Genomic DNA, 20248 nt, shown 5'->3' with positions numbered 1-20248 from the left:
GCAACAACCTTTCGTATCTTGAAAAATTTTCTTATGTAGAGCCTTAAAATTTTTCGTATTAGCTTTCGTATCTCAAGTTTTTCGTAAGTCGAGCCTTTCGTATTTCGAGGTACCACTGTACTTAGGAAGCAGACCCTCTCTCAAGCATACTTTATTAAAAGTAATGGCTACTTCAGCAGCGTTACTTGTACAGATTCTTCTCTATTTTACGAATAGTGGCTTTTTCCATGCTACTTAAACAGGCTAGTAGAACACCTATAGAGTTCATGATCAAATACAGTGTCAAAATAAGTGTATATATTTGAATTTACAGATAAACTATGATACCATAGTCATCAAAGTCATTAACAATTCTCTCTCTCTCTCTCTCTCTCTCTCTTGAAGCGAGCTATTGTCTGGAGCTTGCCAGACATCCTCAGGCTGGGAACCTGAGGGTGGATTGATTTTGGTGTGGTGTCCGTCCTCCTTATATTTAGGGTCGACAGCAGGGGGTCTACCCCATGCTGATCTCCTCTTGGCTGGTGGCAGTAAGTCTTCGTTTTCATTGCTATCTCTGAATTAAGTTCTATTCGGCAACTAAAGACAGTGATGGTATCGGTAAAACGAAATCAGGTGATCTTTTATGAATGTAAACAAAACCAGAATGCAAATGGCAGATCGCTCTGTTCATAATAATAATACAATAATACGGTAGTACTTGCAATATGATTAGATACAGTAAAACAACAGTTATATTAAAATTATCATTATTCTCAATATATAAATATTATTCAACTTTTGCTGATGGATATCTGTCTGTGTAACAACCTAACCAGGCCAACAGTCTCTCGCTCTCTCTCTCTCTCTCCAACTCATGATGATGGTCCATACTCCACTTAGAAATTCCAGCTTTTAGAATTACGGATGAAGCCATTGTAAACCTGTACTGACATAAACAACAAAATTGAGAAAGATCTGATTGCTGACATCATTTGCCGTAACTATTGAGTGTTTACTAAGAGTCGTGTTGAAGTTATCACGTTGTTAAACCCTGCTGATGGTGGTTTTCAAAAGTAAAAAATAAAATACAATTTTACTCATTCTTCACAGAATGGACATCTGAAGAAAGAATCCCAGTAAATTGAAGCTGCAGGTTACAGCCGACGATTAATAAAATGAATAACGGAGCAGGCGTAAGTGATGTCCGGAACTGGCAAAATCACACTTAATGCTTGTACAATCCAGTATTGTGCACGTTTTAAACCCAACTTTGTTAATTTGCAAGAAAAAGTATCTCCGAATTACATCTCTTCTACCAGCTTATAGGAATAAAGATATTGATAGTACTCAATAAGCTGAGATTTTGAGAGTGTAAACAATATCAAATGAAAATGGCATACAATGACGATGTTTATATTCTGGAACATGTTTAACTTTTGCAAATGATCTTTTCCTCCAGAAAATATTTAGGTTTACAGTATAGAGGTTTCCCGTTTTTAGAATTACGGAGAGATCGTACACCTGTGCCAAAGTGAGAGCTCGCTCATCCTAACATCTAATTATGGCAATTATCCATACTAATTACAGTTGTTTTGTTGACAGTATCAATATTTGTGTTGCTAGTAATTCATTTGAATTACCTAAGGTTTTTATCATTATTACAGATGATGTTTTGTTTACAGTGTCAATAGATGTGATGGTAGTTAACTACTGATGCAACTATTGACACTTCAGGGGTTTGATTATCATTGAAAATCTTGGCAGGATTTAAGGTTTGCTTTATATACTCTGCATATAGGACGACCCCCATTTTGGGGGAGATTTTTTAAGGTTAAAAGGTCGCTTTATATGCTGGCATATATAGTACATTTCAAAATCAAGATTTATGGTTAACCAAAAATTCACATTAATTTTCTAGATAAATGAAGTTACCATAAACTTACCATGTTGAACTCATGAGCATCAAAACCAGTTAAAAAGAAGAGAGCATTTCTACACATGAGTTTTTCAAATTTATAGTGTGTGCAAATGACCTCTGTCCATCTGATGTATTCTGGGTTGCTTGGCAAAAATTCATATTTCCCGAGCAATTTCAAGATAATCTGCAACAAAAGAAAGGGGTAGAAGTCAAAGATATGATTGAAGTTTGAAACTAATTGGTTCAGATCTGCTATTTAGCTACTCTATCATAAAAAAACTGAAGTCTACATGCACTTAAAATATCAAACTCATTAAATTCAATTACTGGGCTCAACTTACATTAACATCCTTAGAAAATGGAGCTAAATACTTGATGGGGCTAAGAATATGTGCAGTTGTAGCTACAGGCCCTAGTCCAAACATGGCCTTCACTTTCTTGTTATATTCTGGACGAGCTGACATACCAGCAAAAAACATGGTAGTACCTGTGAGCAAGTAGACATTACTATGCATGAGAGGCAATATCATTTAACATAAAATACTGAGCAACTTCATGTTTCCATTGAGAAGTTTAATACTTGAATCTTTGCTTTTGCCCTCCAGTGAAAAACAAATAATAAAAAGTGAATAAAATACAAAAAGTGCAAATGCAAATAAGGGATTTTGACGAAGGAAAAATCTATTTCTGGGCAATGACCTGTGTCGCCCAGTGAAATGATTCCTTAGCACTCATTTCTAAGGAATAAGTATTGCTACAAATACCAGAGAAAAAGCTATATGGTAGTGCCAGAGTATTCTGGCTCTCTCACCTTTATTCAAGGTGTCGGTATGGTATCTGGGGCGAGTGAAACCACTACCAGAGGTCCCTTGCCATTTAGTCTCTTCCTTCCTCAATATCCCTCGTCTACAGAGGAGCGTTCTAGGCCCCAGCTACCCGCTACTACTACAACTAGCACCTTTGTTTACCATTCCTGTAGATAGCACCCAAGCTTGGACCAGACAGGGTGTGGAAGTAGAGGGTGGGTTTCACTGGGAGACACAGGTCATTGCCCAGAAATAGATTTTTCCTTCATCAAAATCCCTTTTCTGGGCTCAGCCTGTGTTGCTCCGTGAAATAGTAACAGAGAATTGGCCCCACCAGCTTGGAAAGTTAGTGTAGATAAATTACTGTAAGGAAATTGAAACTTGAATAACATTAAATACTATTTAATATTAGTTATTAAATTCTACAGGTAACCAATAAAATTCCTTAACTTATGAGAGTTTTAATGATCCTTAACTCTAAAACTTATCTATTAAATAGGGTTGAATAACCCAACAAATAATCTTAACTAATCACACACCAATGAACAGGAATTTAATTACACAATAAAGACCCAGATACAAATATATACAATCCAAATATGATATTGTTATGATACAATAAAGTTTCATACATACTTACCTGGCAGATATATACATAGCTATCGACTCCGTCGTCCCCGACAGAAATTCAAATTTCGCGGCACTCGCTACAGGTAGGTCAGGTGATCTACCGCCTGAGCTGGGTGGCAGGACTAGGAACCATTCCCGTTTTCTAATCAGATTCTCTCTTCCACCTGTCTCCTGCGGGGAGGCCGGGTGGGTCTTCAATCGTATATATCTGCCAGGTAAGTATGTATGAAACTTTATTGTATCATAACAATATCATTTTCATACATTCAACTTACCTGTCAGATATATACATAGCTGATTGACACCCTTTGGTGGAGGGCAAGAGACAGCTAACTTACTGACTAGACAGGTAAACAACATATGTTGTAGGTATAAATAAACCTTGGTTCCTACCTTATTAGATGGAAGACTTCGTGGCTACTGCCCAGGAGTCTGCTTCATCTCAAGAGCCTTAGCGAGATAGTGATCTGTGGCCAAGAGTTCTTGCTGGTCTGTCGATGGGGTCTTATCCACTTACTCGGCAGAGCCTAACTGGCATTTGTCAAGGGGTGCTAATCCGCTTATATGACAACACGCCTTCTTTAAGGAGCACACAACCGATCCCGATCACCCGATCCTAACCCGTGTTAGTTCTAAGATTGTTGAGAGTCATCCCCAAACTCTTAGCAAACAACCACAAACTCGAAAATCATACATACAAAATCAAACATTTTGTACCCCTCTAATAGTCAGCTGTCACTCGATTTCCTAATGAAGAGAAGTGAAGGCCGCCAGTGCGACATCTGACACTCCCATGCACAGGAAATACAAGAACACATCCGACAAGAGGGTTACGTACACATATTTAAGGATCGGTGCTCTCTCCTTTACCCAGAACCGTCTGCGCTGACACAAACGGACCTAGAGAAAAACATTTCTCATACGTTACTCGCACATCTTTTAAATAATGAGATGCAAATACTGAGTTGCATCTCCAATAGGTTGCGTCCAAAATATTTTTAAGTGACATATTTCTCTGGAACGCAATTGATGTCGCGATTGCCCTTACCTCATGAGCTCTTACTCTTAATAGATTAAAAGAGTCATCTGGGCAGTTCTTATGAGCCTCGGTAATTACACTTCTAATAAAGAAGGCCAAAGCATTTTTAGACATAGGTCTCTTGGGGTCTTTCACCGAGCACCATAGACCATGTTGTGAGCCTCCCAACCGCTTCTTTCTGTCAGATAGAATTTTCAGTGCTCTAACTGGATAAAGTGATCTTTCTATTTCTCTGCCTACTAGGCTAGTAAGTCCTTTTACCTCGAAACTCCTAGGCCAGGGGATTTGAAGGGTTCTTGTTTTTGGCAAGAAAAAGAGTCTGGAATGAACAAATCGCAGAATCTTCTTTGAAGCCAACTCGTGAACTCAAGGGCGTGCAACTCGCTGACCCTTTTAGCCGTAGCCAGAGATAGCAGAAATATACACTTTCTAGTGATATCCCGGAATGAAGCCGTATGAGGTGGTTCGAACTTTTCCGAGGACAGAAATTTCAGAACCACATCTAAGTTCCAGCTCGGAATCCTAGGCTCTACTGACTTCGACGTTTCAAAGGAGCGGATGAGATCGTGCAAATCTTTATTATTCGTCAAGTCTAAGCCCTGTTTCTAAAGACTGACGAAAGCATACTTCTGTATCCTTTAATTGTTGGTACAGAAAGATGTGACTTTTCCCTCAGGAAAAGAAGGAAATCCGCAATTTCGGTTACAGAGGTATTGGAAGAGGACAGCTTCTTCGACCTGCACCAGTTTCTAAAAACGAAAACTCCCACTTCGATTGGTACACTCGCCTAGTAGATGATCTGCGGGCTCTAGCAATTGCGCTTGCCGCCTTGCGAGAAAACCCTCTCGCTCTGACAAGTCTTTCGATAGTCGAAAGGCAGTCAGAGCAAGAGCGGGTAGATTTTGATGGTACCTCTCGAAGTGGGGTTGTTTGAGCAGATCTATCCTGTTTGGAAGAGATCTGGGGAAGTCCACTGTCCACTCCATCACCTCCGTGAACCAAATCGGGATGGCCAATATGGGGCTATCAGTGTCATTCTGGTTCCCTTCGAGGCCACAAACTTTCTGACTACTTCCCCAGAATCTTGAATGGGGGAAAAGCGTACACCCGTCTAGCCCTGACCAGTTCAGGAGAAAGGCGTCTATTGCATAAGCCCTGGGATCTTCTACCAGCAAAATGTATCTATCCTTTTGGAGAGAAACGTGGCGAATAGATTCTATCTGGGTTTCCCCCAAAGGTTTCCCCCAAAATACCAAAGGATCTATGACAGACTTCGCCGAGTGGAGGGTCCATTCTGTAGGAAGGACCTGGAACCTCCTGCTCAGTCTGTCCGCTCTCACGTTCCTCTCCCCTTGAACAAATCTCGTTAGAAGAACCACGTTCCTTTGATTTGCCCAAATCAGCAGATCTCTTGCCAGTTCGTATAGGGCGAGAGAGTGAGTTCCTCCTTGTTTCTTGACATAAGCCAGAGCGGTCGTATTGTCGGAGTTTATCTGTATTACTTTGTCTCTGACTATCTGCTCGAAGCTCCTTAGCGCGAGGTGAATCACAAAGAGCTCCTTGCAATTTATGTGCCATGACACCTGCTCTTCCGACCAGGTGCCTGACACTTCCTTGGACCCTAAAGTCGCACCCCAACCTGTCTCCGACGCGTCTGAGAACAATGTCAGGTTTGGGTTCCGAACTTCTAAGGATACTCCTGTTTTGTTTTCTTCTAAGGGGGTCAACCACCACCTTAATTGTTGCTTTACTTCTAATGAGATTGGAAACGTGTCCGAGAGCTGTCCTGTCTTCCAACTCCAACTGCTTCTCAGGAAGAACTGAAGCGGACGGAGATGTAGTCTTCCTAGAGGAAAGAACTGTTCGAGCGAGGAAAGGGTCCCCAGAAGGCTCAACCATTCCCTCGCTGAAGTACGCTCTTTCTCTAAGAAGCTCAATACTGTGGCACAGCCTTTCCTTACTCTCACTTGAGAAGGAAGTACTCGAAAACCCCGAGAATCCATCTGAATCCCCAGATAGACTACGTTCTGGCTGGGGACCATCTGAGATTTCTCGAGGTTCACGATTAATCCTAATGTCTTTGTCAATTCCAGGATTGTGACAGGTCCTCCAGACACTGCTTTTGAGACCTGGCCCTGATGAGCCAGTCGTCCAGGTATAGGGAGACGTTTATCCCTTTCATGTGAAGGTGTTTTGACACATTTTTCATCAAGTCTGTAAAGACTTGGGGAGCCGTAGAAAGGCCGAAACACAGGGCCCTGAACTGATAGATCCTTCCCTCGAACATGAACGAAGGTACTTCCTCGACGAATGGTGAATCGGGACGTGGAAATATGCGTCTTGAAGATCTAGGGACGCCATCCAATCTCCTTGACGGAGAGCTGCAAGTACTGAGGCAGACGTTTCCATGCTGAACTTCTGTTGTTGTACGAATTTGTTCAGCGAACTTACATCCAGTACGGGTCTCCATCCCCCCGAGGCTTTCGCTACGAGAAACAAGCGATTGTAAAACCCCGGGGAGCTTTGATCCAGTACCAGCTCTATTGCTCTTTTGTCCCACATCTGTTCCACCATTTGACGAAGAGTATCCATCAGAACAGGGTCCCTGTAATCTGGCTGACAGTTCCCTCGGTGATGTTGTCAAGGGGGGCCTGTCCTTGAATGGGATATAATAACCCTTCTTGATTAGTTGACATCGACCAAGGATCGGATCCTATGTCTTCCATGCTCCCGCAAAGAATTGTAACCTGGTCTCCTACAGGTGTCTGGAGGAAAGATTTCTCATTTTCCCTTCTTAAGGGACGGAAGGCAGATCTTCCCCTTTTTTCCGTTGACTTCTTCTGACGATGGATCTAGCCTGAGGGCCTCTCGAAAGGGCTGCTGTTGTTGAGCTGGCCTAGAGGCTTTCTTTTCCTCACTAGCCACAGGTCTATTTTTCCTTGAGGATTGCCTTAAAAGATCTTGAGTGGCTTTCTCAGTTAGTGAATGGGCAATGTCTCTCACAACTGCGAAGGAAATAAATGTTCAGAGAGAGGCGCATACAGCAAAGCGGATCTCTGCGAAGGCGTGACGGCCTTAGTGAGAAAGGCACTATGAACCGCTCTCTTCTTTAGTATTCCCGCACCGAAGAGGGAGCACACTTCCGCCGATCCATCTTGAACCGCCTTATCGATGCATGTAAGGATGCTATGCAAGGTTTCAGGGCTTAGTTGTTCTTTTTCATGGGACTTCTTAGCAATAACCCAAGGACCAATCTAGGAAGTTAAATACTTCTAAGGTATGAAAAAGTCCCTTGAGGAGATGGTCCATTTCCGAAAGACCCCATGTTGCTTTCGCTGAATTTAAGGCATGTCTCCTCGACGAGTCTACGAGACTGGAGAAGTCCGATTCAGCTGAAACGGGCAGAAGACAATCCCATATTTTCTCCCGTTTCGTAACCATATGCCCTCTCCTACCCCTTAGTTAGCGGGAGGCATGCAAAAGATCGTCCTTCCTAACTCCTTCTTAGTCTTGATCCAGGAGTCAAGAGATTGCAAGGCCCTTTCATGGATATGGCCGGCTTCATTTTCAGGAAAGATGAAGACTTGTGTGCCTTCGTACTTGAAAACAGAGAGTGAGAGAAGTAAGGAGGAGCGGCTGGAGTCAATGCATCTCCATATTCTTCTAAGAGAAGAGCAGAAAGAACTTTGTAATTCGAAAGCCCTTCTCTGTTAGTAAAACTTAGTCCTCCAAGACGTCATCTAAATTAATAGGATCGGAAGGAGAAGGCTCCCTTCCCTCCTCTGTCTCCTCTCTTGATTTCTTCCTTTCCGAAGAAGAAGCACTTCGATTAGGAGAGGGGCTAGGAGTAAACTCTCTCCTTACGTTTATCATTAGGCGAGTCACGTATCACTGCTTTATGCCTGTTAGACTCCTGTCGGATGTCAAGCTCTTCATGAGGAGAATGCGCCTGGCGTTTAGCAGGAGTATCTCGCTGAGAATACTCCTGAGGCCTGGTAGGAGTATCCTGTCTGGAATACTCCTGGCGCCTGACAGTCGTTACACTCTTCGAATACTCCTGCCGTCTGGTAGGCGCATCTCGCTCCAAATACTCCTGGCGCCTGTTAGGAGTATTAAGCTCAGAATACTCCTGGCGCTTGGTAGGCGCATCGCGCTTCGCATACTCCTGGCGCCTGGTAGGAGTAAAAAATCTAGAATACTCCTGGCGCCTGGGAGGAGTATCGAGGTCAGAGTACTCAAGGCGCCTGGCAGGAGTATCTCTTCCCGAATACTCCTGACCTATGGAAGGCGCATCTAGTTCCGAATACTCCTGTGGCTTGGTAGGAGTATCGCTCATGGAATGCGCCTTTCGAATGGCAAGTATATTGCGCTTAGCGGGCGCTATACTCCTATCAGGAGTTCTCTCTTCTCCAGTTGGCTCTTGTTGCTTGGATGAAGATCTGGGCCTAGAACGATCTACAGTAAAGTCAGGCTCTTTGCGCCTACTTGGCGCCTGGCTCCTAGTTGGCGCCTGACGCTTGGCAGGAGTTACTTCCTTTCCCACGTCTCGCCTGCCTAACGCACCGCTCCCCCCAGAGATGGCCGCTTGTGCGACAACTCCCCTGGAGGTTCGATCGCGCCCGACAGGAGATCGGTATTTGGATCTCCTTAATCGGCAAGCCTTGTTCATCCTTTTTACGAGTAGGCTCTTTAGAAAGTACTCCTACCAAAGACGCTAATTGCTCCTGTACATTCATCACATTTTCCTGGTCGAAGGCTCATTCGAATCAGGAGAAGGAGATCTGGAAGGCGCTCGAGAGTCTTTTCCATTCCAAGGATCTAACTCCTTTCTAGCTTTCTTGATTACCGAAGGCACATCCTCTTCCGAGAAGCGCTCGGGGCTAGAATTGAGCTCAGGTTCTTTCCAATTCCTTTTCAGCGGACGTGAAAGCTTCGATTCCTTCCATCCTCTTCTTGGAGAAGGCGAACTAGATGATGAAAAGCACTCACGAAGGACGCTTTTCCTATAGCTGTCCCTGGCAGTCTGAGATGTATAAGATTCTGCCGAAGGGACGCCTGATCGTTGGGGATTCTCCACGACCCCCGTAAGGCTTTCGACTTTCCTTCTCCTCTGGGCCAGGGAGCTTGGAAGAGGTCTAGGCCTGGGAGCGTCGCAGAGACGACCAGACGCCCCCTCCACTACACTGGGGACACTAACATCACTCGAGAAACCACATTCACTTCCAATGCTTCCATTTTTTCTTGCATTTTTTGAAGGAAAGCTCTGAGTTCCGCTATTTCTGAGGCGGAATCAGAGGGATTAACTTGTGAACGGGCTGAAATAGAATGGGCATAATTATGAGAAGAAGCTACAGAACTACTAGACATTTTCCGGCTTTGTAAGCCGCCTTCCTCTCTCTATCTTTCTCTAACTTCTTCAAGTAAGAAGTCAGATTCTTCCATTCTTGCGCACTCAATCTCTCACACTCGTTACACGTATTCTCAATTGAGCATTCAACCCTTCTACAACCACTGCATGTAGTGTGAGGATCTACCGAAGCTTTCGGAATCCTCACCTTACAGCCCTCATTCACACACACTCTGAAGCTAACACTAGAATCAGACATATTCACGAAAATCCAAAGCGAAGTCCAATAAACAGTCCACGATAGCGAATGCCAAACAACGATCCAAGTACGTCACCAAAAATCAGTCGAAAGATGATCAAAAGCGTTGTGAAAAAAGAATTCCAGTCAGGAGGAAGTAACAACAATGTTGATACTACCGGCGACAGAGAGAATCTGATTAGAAAACGGGAATGGTTCCTAGTCCTGCCACCCAGAGCAGGGCGGTAGATCACCTGACCTACCTGTAGCGAGTGCCGCGAAATTTGAATTTCTGTCGGGGACGACGGAGTCGATAGCTATGTATATATCTGACAGGTAAGTTGAATGTATGAAACATCATGATACATAGAAAGTGCAATCCAAGGTAAAGTATGTAACCCAGTAACAACCGAGCTAAGGTCAAGAATGCTAGCGAGGCAGGTAGGAGAGAGAGATATGTAAAGAGAGACATAGGGTAATTAGCTACTTACTACTGTTCTAAGCAGTGTCAGGAGAAACTGTGTTTCCGGCTGCCACTGCTGGGAATTTAAGGGCTTCTAATGACTTTAGGTAGTGGCGTTTAAATACTGTCGGGGACTTCCAGCCTGTGTACTTCTTGAGATCATCAAAATTCATGTTTTGAAAATAATTAATTGAGGTGGCTACTGCCCTAATATCATGTGCCCATGGGAATGATTCCGGGTTAGCTTGCTTTATAAAGTATAGAATCTGTTGTCTGATTCCTTTTAGGGAAATAGTACCACCTTTTTCCCTAATAAACAAAGGGCCTGAAGATTTCGAGGCAGTTCTACTCAAATATGCTCTCAGGGAATTAACTGGACATAAAGACGGGTCCTGAGGAAGTGGGACAATCTTCCATGGAGCCCACCTATCCTGTGGGTCCTCATTTTTAGCCAAAAATTGACGATCTGGTAAGAGTAGTAATTCTCCTGAAGGGAGAAACTCAATATGTTCTGGTTCCCTAGAGAGAGCCGACAGTTCAGAAATTCTGGCTCCTGAGGCTAAACTTATTAAGAATAACGTTTTCCTTAGGAGCGATATATAATCACATGATTTGTGATCAGTGTCAGAAGCTAGTTTAAGGACATCATTTAAGATCCAGGAGACCGTTCTGGGTCTCTCTGTTGGTCTAAGTCTAGCGCACAAGCCCTTGGGATAGACGAAAAATACGAATCTGTCAAATTAATGTTAAATCCAAATTGGAAGATTTTCTTTAGTGCCGATTTGGTTGTAGTAATTGTACTTGCTGTTAAACCTTTTTCGAACAAGGTTCTAAAAAAGGTTATTGCCAGATTTGTGGTCATGGTTTGTGCATTCGAGTCCCTTAAAAACATGGCTAGTTTCTTTACTGCTGAGTTATATTGACGCAGGGTAGATTCTCGTTTATCAGATTCCAGAAACTGGGTGTTCTGAGGATCAATGTTAGCATCTTTTTGTGCAGCAAACTTCATGAAGTCCATAAAGTTAGGGCTTTCTGAATTCCTGAGGAAGCGGACACAGTCCGCGTTTGTACCAACTGCGTCAGATGGGATTGGGAATCCGTTGGGGCCGGAGTCCCAATTCCACAAGTAGAGGGAACCAATTGCTCTTGGGCCAGTTGGGGGCCACAAGTACAATGTGACCTTTGAAAGTCCTGAGCTTGTTCAGGACCTTCAGAAGTAGATTCACTGGAGGAAAGAGATAAATTCTCTTCCAGATATTCCAATCTATAGCCATAGCGTCCGTGGCATAAGCCAGAGGGTCCAGGTTGAGGGTTACGTAACAAGGAAGTTTGTGGTTTGACTCCTTGGTGAAAAGATCCACTTGCAGCCCGGCACCTGTTGACAGATCCATTTGAATGACTCTCTGTCCAGAGTCCACTCCGATTCTAGCGAGGTGGCTCATGACAGGGCGTCCGCCACTACGTTTCTCACTCCCACTAGGTGGGTGGCTGAAAGATGCCATTTGTTCTTGTCTGATAGGGCAAATATGGCTATCATCACATGGTTCACATGGCTCGATTTGGAGCCACCCCTGTTTATGCAGTGAACCACCACTGCATTGCCTAATACCAGCTTGATATGGATTTTCTTGGCTGATATAAGTCTTTTCAGGGTTAGAAACACTGCCATCACTTCCAGTACATTGATATGTAGCTGGCAGAATGACACTGACCAGGTTCCCTGTACTTTCTTGTATTGTGAGTACCCGCCCCAGCCGCTTAATGAGGTGTCTGTGTGAATCACTAGAGCCGGCAGAGGAAACTGTAAGGGTATTGTCTTTGACAGACTCTTGATCTCTGTCCAGGGGTGGAGTCTCTTGCGTAAGATTGCCGGGATGGGAAAAATTTTGTTCCGGTATCTTCGGTTCGCTTTTGAGCGCCAAACCCGGTTTATATCCTTTAGTTTGGCTTTCAGTAGAACGTCCGTCACAGATGCAAACTGGAGTGATCCTAGGATTCTCTCCTGGTTCCTCCGGGACGTCTGTTTGTTTTTGAGAAATTGTCTTGTGACCTTGGCTATTTCTCTTCTTTTTGCCAGCGGAATTGCTAGAGTATGAGAGTCTAGGTCCCACTAGATTCCTAGCCACTGGAATCGTGACTCCCGAGTCAGCCGGGACTTGGTCCTGTTTATCTGGAAACCTAAGTGTTCCAGAAACTCTATTACTTTGACCGTCGCCTTGCAGCATTCTTCGACATCTGTGGCCCATATGAGCCAATCGTCCAGATAGGCTACTAACATTATTCCCTGAGTCCTTAATTCCTGGACTACTGTTTCTGCTATCTTTGTAAATATTCTGGGCGCTATGTTGAGCCCGAATGGCATTACTTTGAAGGAATAAGCCTTCTTTCCTAGTCTGAAGCCTAGGAATGGGCGGAAGTGTCTTGCTATCGGGATATGATAGTAGGCATCTGTAAGATCTATAGAGGTGGTGACGGCTCCACGGGGAAGTAAGGTCCGCACCTGCGAAACGGTCAGCATTCGGAACTTGTCGCAGTGAATGAATGAGTTCAGATGGGACAAGTCTAGAATTATTCTTAGTTTGTTTGAGTCTTTCTTTGGCACGCTGAACAAGCGCCCTTGAAACTTCAAGTTTCTGACTCGTGACACTACCCTTTTCTGAAGAAGTTCTTGGGTATACTCTACCAGTTCCGCTGTCAGTTTTTGGTAAAAGGCGTTGGATGGAGGAGGACCTTGAAGCCAACTCCAACCCAGACCCTTGGTCACAATACTCTGTGCCCAGTTGCTGAACTCCCACTGATGTCGGTAGAGGTACAGCCTCCCTCCTACCTGGGGATTCTCACTGGTTGGCTGATGGTCGGCCACCACATGCTCCCCGGAAGCCTTTGCTTCGGTTGGAGACTATTCCGCCGCCTCTGTGACGGGAGGGTCCTCTGGCCCGACTGCCTCTGGCGAACCTGTTGAAACCTTGAAATGTTTGAGTCTAAAAGGTTGCGTTATAGGCCGGAGAGACAGCAAAGGAGGTTGAAGCCTGAGCCTGTTGTGATGGTTGGGTCAATAGCACAAACTGCTGTTGCGGATGTGCTTTTGATGTCGACGGTTGCGGTATTTGGGACACCGGAACCGCCTGCACCAAAGTCTGCTGTTGGGGGGGCTTGGAAGGGCTGGAACTTCCTCTGCCTCTTGTTTCCTTTGGGATTCGTTCCGGTGGACTCGGGTTTCCTTTTGGGAATGAGTCCCCAACGAATCTTTAAACTTTGGTTTACCCTCGAGGCTTCCGCCAGAACCTTGTTCCCCATATGGAGGATGCAATGAACTTATTAGGTTCATGGCGGATTGAAGCCTCCGCCAGAACGTGCTTCCTGCAATTCTGCCGAGCTATGATAAAACCATACAAGTTACACTGCATTGTATGCAGTAGTGACTTGGTAATGATCTTGAACAATGGTTCCTCTCCATAGATGAGGGACGCCATTTCAGTCATAGTGAGGGAATTGAGGGACCTACTGAGCCTCATCCTAGCGTCATACTCCGCTTGGATCAGGCTGTCTGACAGTCTAGGGAGCCGCTCGCAGAGCAGAAGGTGGCAGGGGTGTCAGCCCAGCAATCAGTGGATCCGGGGACCAGAAGGGAGGTTAAATCCGTCTCCCGGAGCTGAGGCATGGGTTCATCCTTCATGGCTGCCTGAATCGTCAGTTCAGCCACTTTGGATGTACATGGCATCGGAGTTGCCTCGTTTACTGCAAAAATAGTAAACGGGCTTCTGTATGCTGTCACCCTTGTGTTGGTACACTGCCATTCTTACAAGCTCCGGAGCCAAGCCTGTTGAGCTTGATCCCGGGAGAAGATTACCGTTTCTTTGGGGACCTTGTCCTCCCTCCTCATGGCAGCCTCCGTTAGGTGGGCGTAGCCCATGAAGGGGAACTGGAGCCCCGGAGGGTGGAACTTGAAGTCTTCCAACCTTCGAGTTCCGCAACCCTCAATAGTCAGCATACCCTCCAAGAACGGGACATATGCTGCTAACCTCCATGGGTTATTACTCTTGAATGGAGGTAGATTGGATGAGTCCGGCATTGGCAAGGGTTGAGTAGCCTGTCCGGACTGGGCCAGTCCAGTTGCCACTGTATCCCGGAGACCCGCCATCAGGTTCTCCTGGGTTACCATCCTTTCCGATAAGGATTGGATGGTCTGTCCCGATGCCTCCAGCGTGGTAGACAGTTGGGAAAACATTTCCTGGAACTTGGTCTGGACCAAGTTCCCCATCATGTTTCCCACCTGTTGCATGATGGTGGCTGAAAGGGCATCCGGGTCGAAGGCAGAAGGCTGAGCCTTCGCCTTTAGAACCTTGGCTCTCGACCCCTTCAGCGGGGGAGTAACCTTAGCCTTGTCTGCCCCGGGGTTGTGAGCCGATGGCTTAGTGACTTGGCTGGTTCCAGACCTCTTGGGCATGGACTTTTGCATGGAATTTAAGTCCACAGGGTTCTTAACCTTAGGGATCACCGAAATAGACTTCGGTCTGTCGGCAAATCCCTGAAACGAAGTAGTAAAGGAGAAAGAAGAAGAAAGAGATGGGCTCAAGAGCAATCCTAGAGCCCCTACTGCACCTGCCTCACTAACATTCTTACTGTTGCCCATGTCGTCAATAGCCATGGGCTCGCGGTCCAAGTCGAGGGCTGCTACTTCTCCTGTGACCTCCTCTTCCAGACCTTCCTCCGGTGAATCCCAGCAATGATGGGAGCAGCTACCGTGGGATCTATCGCCGATGCCCTCTTGGCCCCGGGGTAGATGAGTCCAGCCATGTCTTGAGAAAGAATGTAAGGCTGTCCCTTCTTGGTGCTGCGGCCAAACCCAGCTACCCAGACCTTCAGGGTAGCTAAGGCAGCGTCCCTAACCGCTTGGACGGCCTGTAAAAAGGGATATATTAATATTTAAAACTAGAGACTAATCCTAGTCTAGTATAATTTTGCATGCTATAATAAAGTTGATTCTCATCGTATCATTATGTACAATCCGGCGTGCTACATACCGATTCAGAGGTGAACTCCTTCACCAGACCGTAGCATATCACGCAGTTCTCATGGTGCCAGACGATCATGTCCTCCATCTGAACTGCGCAACTGGCATGGGACCGGCAGACCACGTGCCCACAGGGTTCCTGGAGAACGGCATTGCAACCCTCCTCCAGGCAATGAGCGACCTGCAAGTCAAATGATACATGAGTATCATCATCAACCTTCCGGAGACAAGTATGGGGTTGCATGCAGTATGCTATTGCTGCCGGAGTAACTCTGGTGACAGGATATATATTGTGAGTATGCGACATTATAGCTAGGTCCAAAAGAGCTAGTACAATTGAGGTAGTGCGACAAAATGGCTAGTTCCATAATAGCTAGTACCAAAATCGCTAATGTGACAAAATAGCTAGTTATACATTTGAGCTGGTACAAAAAGAGCTGTTAACTAAAATAACTAGTTTCAAGAAAATGGAGTGTTATATCTACTTCATTTTTTCTTTTAATCTTTTTCTTATCTATGGAGAAAAAAGTTAGTAGTATTCCATCCTTCATCATGGAAGTTATAAAGTCCCAGAAAGGAAAAGATTTACTTAGCTATGATAGATATTTGCACCGAAAAAATACAACAAACAAAACCAGCCAGAAATGGAGATGTGTAATGAAGGATTGTAGAGGAACTTTGAAAACTGCGCCGAACTACCAAGAAAAGTGTGAAGTAAAAATTGGACAAGAACATAATCATGCCCCAGATCCTGCGAGGCATCCCGCGAGGCAAAGTGTTAAGAATTGCTTTAGGGAAAATGAATGAGCAAGCTTTAAATTGTAGTGCACCATCACGAAGAGTTATTGCTGCTGTAGTACAAGAGCTGGATGATGAAGCAATGGCTAATGTCCCTAAAAAAAAGAGCGCTCCAAAAACGTATTCAACGTAGACGTAAGGTTGAAGGCCATTTCCTGAACCTTTATCAATTAACGAATTGATAATTCCAGAAGAATTTAAAACTTTTACTATAAACGGAAATACAGAACCCTTCTTACTGAGTGATGTAACAAGCGATTCAAAACGAATAATCATATTTGCAAGCCAACATATGCTCGATCAACTTGCTAATTCAAAAATATGGATGTGTGATGGCACTTTCAAAGTCGTTCCTAGAATATTTTATCAATTATATACGATCCACGTTGTTAGAGAAAACTTTCTTTTTCCCTGTGTTTATGTTATGATGCCTGAGGAAGGCCTCAGTTCCAACATGTGAACGAGTATTTCAGATTTTGAAAGACAAACGCCCAGACTGTGACCCTGAAAACGTAACCTTAGATTTTGAAAAGTCTGCTATCAATGCTTTCATGACAGTGTATCCTGACGCAAACATAAATGGATGTTTCCTTCATCTATCACAGTCAATATGGAGAAAAATACTAATCACGGGATTATCAAATAGCTATATATCTGATGCCAACTGCCGTCTTTATTGCAAGATGCTGGCTGCTTTGGCATTTCTAAATCCAGATGAAGTGACAGATGCATTCGAAGAGCTAAATGAAGACCTCGAACGTCTACAATTGGATGAAGAAATGCAAATATTATATGACTATTTCGAAGACACATACATTGGTAGACAACAGAGAAGAGGAAGAAGAATACCCTTATTTCCCATCGAATTGTGGAACGTCCGGGAAAGAACACAAAACGACAGAACAAGGACAAATAACAAGTAAGAGGGATGGCACCGTGCTATTCAGGGAATGTATGACACTGCTCATCCAACCGTATGGCGCTTTTTTCAAGGATTAAAAAAGAAGAAGCACTTCAGAGAAGCAATCTAATTGCATATATCAGTGGGCACAATTACCTGTCAAAAGAAAGACTAAGGAAATTAACGATAGACTGAAAAACTTGATTAGCAAGCACACAAATAATGATATATCTACTAATGATTTTTTACGAGGAATAAGCTATAACATAACATATTAAAGGTTAAAGTTTTATTTTTTTTTTACATTTTCAGTTAAAAATAATAAATATGATGAGACAGAAGAAAATTTATTTTTTACTTTCTACCTCAGTAATCAACGTAAACACACACAGACACACACACACACAGTTTTAGCAACACTACATTTTCTCGAAACAAGCTATTTTGGTTAACAGCTCTTTTTGAACCAGCTCAAACGTACTACTAGCTATTTTGTCACAATAGCAATTTTGGTACTAGCTATTATGGAACTAGCTATTTGTCGCACTAGCTCAATTGTACTAGCTCTTTTGGGCCTAGCTCTTTTGGACCTAGTTCTTTTGGATCGCTCCCATATATTGTTCAATAACATGGGACCTTGTTCTCACCAGCTCCGGTGTCCCGTCTATACCCGTAGTAACATCCGAAATAGACAATGGGGGGACGGGTTATGAAACTCAATGGACTCCGGCGTACGCCGGAGACGCAAAATCTGACAGATTTAGGAGGTTTCAAACTGTTCCCATTGCTTCGGGATGAAGGATAGAATCCAGTACCGAAGTACAGGGTTGAGGAGCTTGTGATAACTGGGTAGGTCAGTTAAATACACGGCGGAGTTGATAAGTCCGCCGTCGTAAATAACCGAATAATAGTAAGATAATTACTTGCACAATACAATGGTGGATGATATATTATGTGTAATAAAACATGCATGCAGCATAAAGGATCCCATGGTTAGGCCGAAGCCTTTTCACGTATCTAAATACGCCTAGCTATCCCGATACCGGGCCCGGCTTCAAAAGGATAGAACAGGGGTTAGGACTATTTACATAGACCATACCTTGAAGCCGGAGTCCTGAGTCCGGCGGAGCGGGGTGGGAAACGGTGGGCGCAAAAGACAGAGCAAGGGATACATAGCATAGTGGACCGAGGCTCACCCCGCCCAGCCGAGCCTGGTGGCCCCCCCCATCTCCACTAGAGAGAGGCATGGTACGGTGGGCCTACCTACCGATAGTCCTCCCCTCCCATCCCCCTTTTAGGAAACTCGGATCGGCTACCTGAGGTAGCGTGAGCGAGTCCTCACTCCACCGAGGTGGGTGGGGGGGGGGGGGGGTCAGCTGGGGGGGGGGGGGGTCAGGCGCTAGCAGGGTGGCTCGTATGCGATCGACTGGAGACCTTCTCAGCCGTGTGAACAGTCACGCAGTGTGAAAGACCAGTCGATCAAAAGTAGGCCTATAGGCCAACTGAATGCCATGTACAATGAACATAGTAAACACATAACACAAACATCCTGTCCTAACACGGGGGAGAAGAAAGAGAAATAAATATGAAGCAAAAGAGAAAGAAAGGTGTCCTCTTGAGAAGCTGGCCTAACTTCGCAAATTGAATCGATCTGGATTCGTTAGCCTGGCAACTCAGAGCGGCTTAGCCTAGATGCCGTATCGAGTTATTTACTCGAGGGGCAAGGCGGCCAGGGTGGCTTAAGGAAGATCATAGGCTACGAATGGACCAGGGTCTTCCGTAGAAGACAAGAGTGTCCTACCATGAAGATTCCTATAATACAACTTGACTAGATGTATGGTTGTTATTCCAAACTCAAGATGTAAAATAAGGTAACTGAGTAGGTTACGTCCCGACAGCATGCGGTTCGGTTAGTAGGCTATACCCCCGTAATCGGACTAATCATAAAAACGTCAGCAATAAAGCATCTGTATAACATATAAATAGAGTACTGCTATGAAATGGAATCGACTCCAATTAGTATAGAAGACCAATTGGAGAACGATATAAGTGTAACCTTACGCGGGTAGCGAGCCACGAAATGGCTGCGCAGGTCGGCAACACGCGGACTGCCGCTCTCGCATATAACCTATTTTAAAACAGTTTATCATGCCCATCGCTACCTCAAAATAATACCAAACATTAATTGCAGTACTTAACTTGGATGCAGAAGCTACTTGACGTTCCATGTTGTCAATAAAGGAAATTCCAACGAATTCACAACACAGAGCAAAAAACATGTGCTAACGATGTTGTGCTATCGAAAGGAATGGTAAACACAGGCGCTAGTTGTAGTAGTAGCGGGTAGCGCGGGCCTAGAATAGCTCCTCTGTAGACAAAGGATATTGAGGAAGGAAGAGACTAAATGGCAAGGGACCTCTGGTAGTGGTTTCACTTGCCCCAGATACCATACCGACACCTTGAATAAAGGTGAGCGAGCCAGAATACTCTAGCACTACCATACAGCTTTTTCTCTGGTATTTGTAGCAATACCTATACCTTAGAAATGAGTGTTAAGGAATCATTTCATGGAGCGACACAGGCTGAGCCCAGAAATGACATTTTTGAAAGTAATATGTATTTTTCCCCAGCCATACAAACCTGGAGTCCATTATACTTAGGATAGATTGCAACTCAGCTGAAACTACTGGCTAATACATTTGTTGATACCGAGGTAGTTAACTACCGGACTGGTAGTTACCGCCTCCCCACCAGCTCCGAATCATCACTTTGATTACAGCCAGGACTTTGATAATGACCCCTGAATCAAAGGGGTGGGTGTTTGGTGGGACCATACAAGTAAAGGACTCCAGGTTTGTATGGTTAGGGAAAAATACATTTTACTTTCAAAAATGTCATTTGTTCCTACACCGTATACAAACCTTCCATCCTTTACTTACGAGACTCATCCTAAGGTAGGGATGGAAGTCCTGTCTCGCTGGCTGAGAATGGAACCCGGGATGCCAGGACCCGGGCTTATAGCTTGGGGTCGTGGATCCTTCACCCCGGAGCCCTGGTAAATGCGACCTGATGGCTGACGGCCTGGGTATCAAAGGCGTAAGCGTAGAACTCTCTC

The 20248-nt window shown here is 44.6% G+C and overlaps 1 protein-coding gene across 1 annotated transcript in view; it reads right to left on the bottom strand.

Annotated features, from left to right (window-relative positions):
- Positions 1-20248, bottom strand: part of LOC135223608 (lipase 3-like) — a 211913-nt gene that overhangs the window by 68691 nt on the left and 122974 nt on the right. The window contains exons 5-6 of the mRNA XM_064262196.1: positions 2239-2384; positions 1923-2081 (exon numbers count right to left, since the gene is read on the bottom strand). Coding sequence (XP_064118266.1) covers positions 1923-2081; positions 2239-2384 — 305 coding nt within the window. The remainder of the gene's footprint in view (positions 1-1922; positions 2082-2238; positions 2385-20248) is intronic.

This window comes from Macrobrachium nipponense, chromosome 10 (assembly GCF_015104395.2).
Source record: "Macrobrachium nipponense isolate FS-2020 chromosome 10, ASM1510439v2, whole genome shotgun sequence".
NCBI classification, from domain to species: domain Eukaryota; kingdom Metazoa; phylum Arthropoda; class Malacostraca; order Decapoda; family Palaemonidae; genus Macrobrachium; species Macrobrachium nipponense.
The sequence above is the reverse complement of the archived record's forward strand: the minus strand, read 5'-3'. Positions and strand labels throughout refer to the sequence as shown.